The sequence below is a fragment of the Miscanthus floridulus genome, chromosome 2, assembly GCF_019320115.1.
Source record: "Miscanthus floridulus cultivar M001 chromosome 2, ASM1932011v1, whole genome shotgun sequence".
NCBI lineage: Eukaryota > Viridiplantae > Streptophyta > Magnoliopsida > Poales > Poaceae > Miscanthus > Miscanthus floridulus.
Window position 1 is genome coordinate 37019867 of NC_089581.1, and position 3824 is coordinate 37023690.

Genomic DNA, 3824 nt, shown 5'->3' on the forward strand with positions numbered 1-3824 from the left:
TGATCAAAATTATTAAAAAAATTATAAAAATTTATGACATCAAATAAATATACTATGAAAATATAATTAATAAAGAATATAATAATATTTATTTAGTATCATAAATATTATTATTTTATTATATAAATTTAGTCAAGATCCTTTGATCCTAAAAAAGTTATAATCAATTATAATCTAGGATGGAGTGTGTAATAACCACCATGTCCACTCAAAGCGGGTTTCCCTAGCTGAGACATGAAACTTACCTTTCTCTGCTAAGTTCTCTTTTACTCGTTTCTTCATTCTTTCTTCTTCCCCATTGTCCCACCCTTCGGATGCGCATTCCAATATAGTCTGTTTATGCATGCACACACAAAAAAAAGACGGCATGCGACTATCAGGAATATTAAGTTACGTTTTTTTGGGGTGTGTGTGTATATGCTCTAAGCAGCGCAATCCTTTGTTTTAAAATAAATTTGTTTTCCAAATAAATTTGAAAAACAAAGAAACTGCAGCCTGTCGATCCGGCTCACGGCTCACTCATTTGCAGCAAAAATTTGAAATTGCCCGCTGCCCGGCGTCCAGATTCAACGTACCTATAGAACTCTTCTGCACGCTCGGTCGGTCGCCGTGGATCGGAGTCCCAGGAACACGACACCACCGTGTAACACGGCAAAGTCTGCGCAGAGGCGGCCACACCCTGGCGTGCACCGAGCCGGAGCGCGGATAAGCACGGTAAGGAGCACGGCGGGACGTGGCGACCCGTGTGCCTGCCTTCCTCCACGTAGCCGCGCGGCCGCGCCCCCTCGCCACGTACCAGCGCCCGGCGCTACCGCGCTAGTATAAATGCGCGCCAACTCCGCCTCTGCATGCCAGCCAACCCAAGCCCCAGATCACAGTGCAACTTAAACCACGATGGTGAGCGCCAGAATCGTCCTCCTCCTCGTCGCCCTCCTCTGCGCCGGCGCCGCGGTCGCGTCGTCCTGGGAGGACCACGACGACCACGGGGGCCACAAGTCTTGGCGATGCGCGCGGCGGTGCGAGGACCGGCCCTGGCACCAACGCGCACGGTGCGTGGAGCAGTGCAGGGAGGAGGAGCGTGAGAAGCAGCAAGAGGAGCGGGGCGGCAGGCACGAGCACGAGCACGACCGCAGCGGCCGCCGTGGCGACCGGCGCGGCGAGGGCTCGTCGGGAGATGAGCGTGAGCGCGAGCGCGAGCAGGAGCAGGGGCGGCGGCCGTACGTGTTCGACCGCCGCAGCTTCCGCCGCGTGGTCCGGAGCGAGCAGGGGTCCGTGAGGGCTCTCCGGCCGTTCCTCGAGGCGTCCAAGCTCCTCCGCGGCATCCGCAACTACCGCGTGGCCGTCCTAGAGGCGAACCCGCGCTCGTTCGTCGTGCCCAGCCACACCGACGCGCACTGCATCGGCTACGTCGTGCAAGGTATTCTGCGTCCGTCCGTGCACGTTTGGTGTTGAGGCATTTGCGTGCTTTGCTGACTGGATCGGAGGACTTCCTTGGTAGGCGAGGGAGTGGTGATGACGATCGAGAACGGCGAGAGGCGGTCGTACACCATCAAGGAAGGCCACATCTTCGTGGCGCCGGCCGGGGCCATCACCTACCTGGCCAACACCGACGGCCGGAAGAAACTGGTCATCGCCAAGATCCTCCATACCATCTCCGTGCCTGGCGAGTTCCAGGTAATTAGTAAGCTCTAAACAAGAAATGGAGTGTTGCATAACCCAATCGACGACTGACGTGTCATTTGGCAGTTCTTCTTCGGCCCCGGCGGGAGGAACCCGGAGTCGTTCCTGTCGAGCTTCAGCCAGAGCATCCAGAGAGCTGCTTACAAGGTACGTAGTACACACATGGCATACATGTCTTACATTACATGTGCAGCAACGAAGTGTCGACCTGTGTGTGCTCACTGCTCACATCGCGTTCATGTCACAGACCTCAAGCGACCGGCTGGAGAGGCTATTCGGGAAGCACGGGCAGGACAAGGGGATCATCGTGCGCGCCACGGAGGAGCAGATCCGCGAGCTGCGGCGCCACGCCTCGGAGGGCGGCCACGGCCCGCACTGGCCCCTGCCGCCGTTCGGCGAGTCGCACGGCCCCTACAGCCTCCTGGACCAGCGGCCCAGCATCGGCAACCAGCACGGGCAGCTCTACGAGGCCGACGCGCGCAGCTTCCACGACCTCGCCGACCACGACGTCAGCGTCTCCTTCGTCAACATCACCGCGGGGTCCATGAGCGCGCCGTTGTTCAACACCCGTTCGTTCAAGATCAGCTACGTGGCGAAAGGCGAGGGATCCGCCGAGATCGTGTGCCCGCACCACCACCAGTCGCAGCAGGGCGGCGAGAGCGAGCGTGGCAAGGGCAGGAGGAGGAGCGAAGGAGGAGGAGGAGGATCCGAGGAGGAGGAGGAAGCCGGGCAGGGGTACCACACCATCCGGGCTCGTCTGTCGCCAGGCACGGCGTTCGTGGTGCCCGTGGGCCACCCGTACGTGGCGGTGGCGTCCCGGGACAGCAACCTCGAGCTCGTGTGCTTCGAGATCCACGCCGAGAAGAACGAGAAGGTGTTCCTGGCCGGCGCCGACAACGTGCTGAAGAAGCTGGACCGGGTGGCCAAGGCGCTGTCGTTCTCGGCCAAGGCGGAGGAGGTGGACGAGGTGCTCGGCGCGCGGCGCGAGAAGGGGTTCCTTCCTGGCCCGGAGCAGGAGCAAGAGGAGGAGCGCGGAGGACGCCACGGCGGCCGTGAGGAGAGGGAGCAAGAGGAGGAACGCGAACGCCGCCACGGAGGCCGTGAGGAGAGGGAGAAAGAGGAGGAACGCCATGGACGCCACGGCGGCCGTGGGGAGAGGGAACAGGAGGAGGAACGCGAAGGACGCCACGGCCGCGGCCGCGGGCGCCGCGAGGAGGCGGTGGAGACACTCCTGAGGATGGCGACCGCCAGGATGTGAGGCCGTCGCGCTGATCGACGACCCAACGAGGATGATGGCGCGACGTGCGTACGTAGTACGAGGGAGCCTGAGCGGAGACGTTCGACGTGTATGTATGTACAGTGTATGTATGTAAGCGGCAGGCAGTGCAATAAGTGTGGCTCTGTATGTATGTACGTACGTGTACGATGATGTAAGCTACTGAGGCAAGGCAAGGCCCTGTTCATAAATAAATAATGACACGTGTTCTATAATCTGTTCGCTTCTTCAGTGTTCCCTTGCGGAGTTTAGCACAGCAGTAAGCTGGACATCCATTGATGCCGTTACTCTGAGAACAGACATAGCAGAACCACTGAACTCGTGTCTGAACTCTAATCCATTATCGCTACGTTTAAATAGCGCCGTACAAACACAGCAAATTAGTCATCTAACTATTAACCGTACATGTTCGATCCATAGCTAGTACTAGTAGGTGTATACATCCCTAGCAATGAACTATTAGCTCACCTTAACAATTAGGAGTAACTATTAGCCCTTGTGTTATGCTATAAGCTTGCTAGCTACGGGCGTCTCCAATAGTCCCTACCAATGATATTGTCCCAAAATAAGTGATGTTCTAGATTTATGCTAAGTCAAACAATTTCAAGTTGACCAAATTTATAAAAAAAATACTAATGTTTATGATATCAAATAAGTATTACTTTCTTCGTTCCAAATTATAAGTCGCTTTGACTTTATTCAAAAATATTAAATTTATTTTGAAATATATTTTCATATTCTACCTATTTAGTGTCATAAATATTGATGTTCTTTCTCTTTCCTATAAATTTGGTTAAAGTTAAAATAGTTTGACTTAGAACAAACATAGAACATCACTTAGTTTGGGGCGGAGGGAGTATTAGCTCAT

At 54.9% G+C, this 3824-nt stretch overlaps 1 protein-coding gene across 1 annotated transcript; it reads left to right on the forward strand.

Annotated features, from left to right (window-relative positions):
• Nucleotides 1-866: 866 nt before the first annotated feature.
• LOC136538476 (globulin-1 S allele-like) lies at nt 867-3154 on the forward strand. The gene is made up of 4 exons (XM_066530440.1): nt 867-1417; nt 1499-1674; nt 1747-1827; nt 1928-3154. The coding sequence occupies exons 1-4, from the start codon at nt 895-897 to the stop codon at nt 2936-2938; spliced, it is 1791 nt and encodes a 596-aa protein (XP_066386537.1). The 5' UTR covers nt 867-894; the 3' UTR covers nt 2939-3154.
• The last annotated feature ends 670 nt before the right edge of the window (nt 3155-3824 follow it).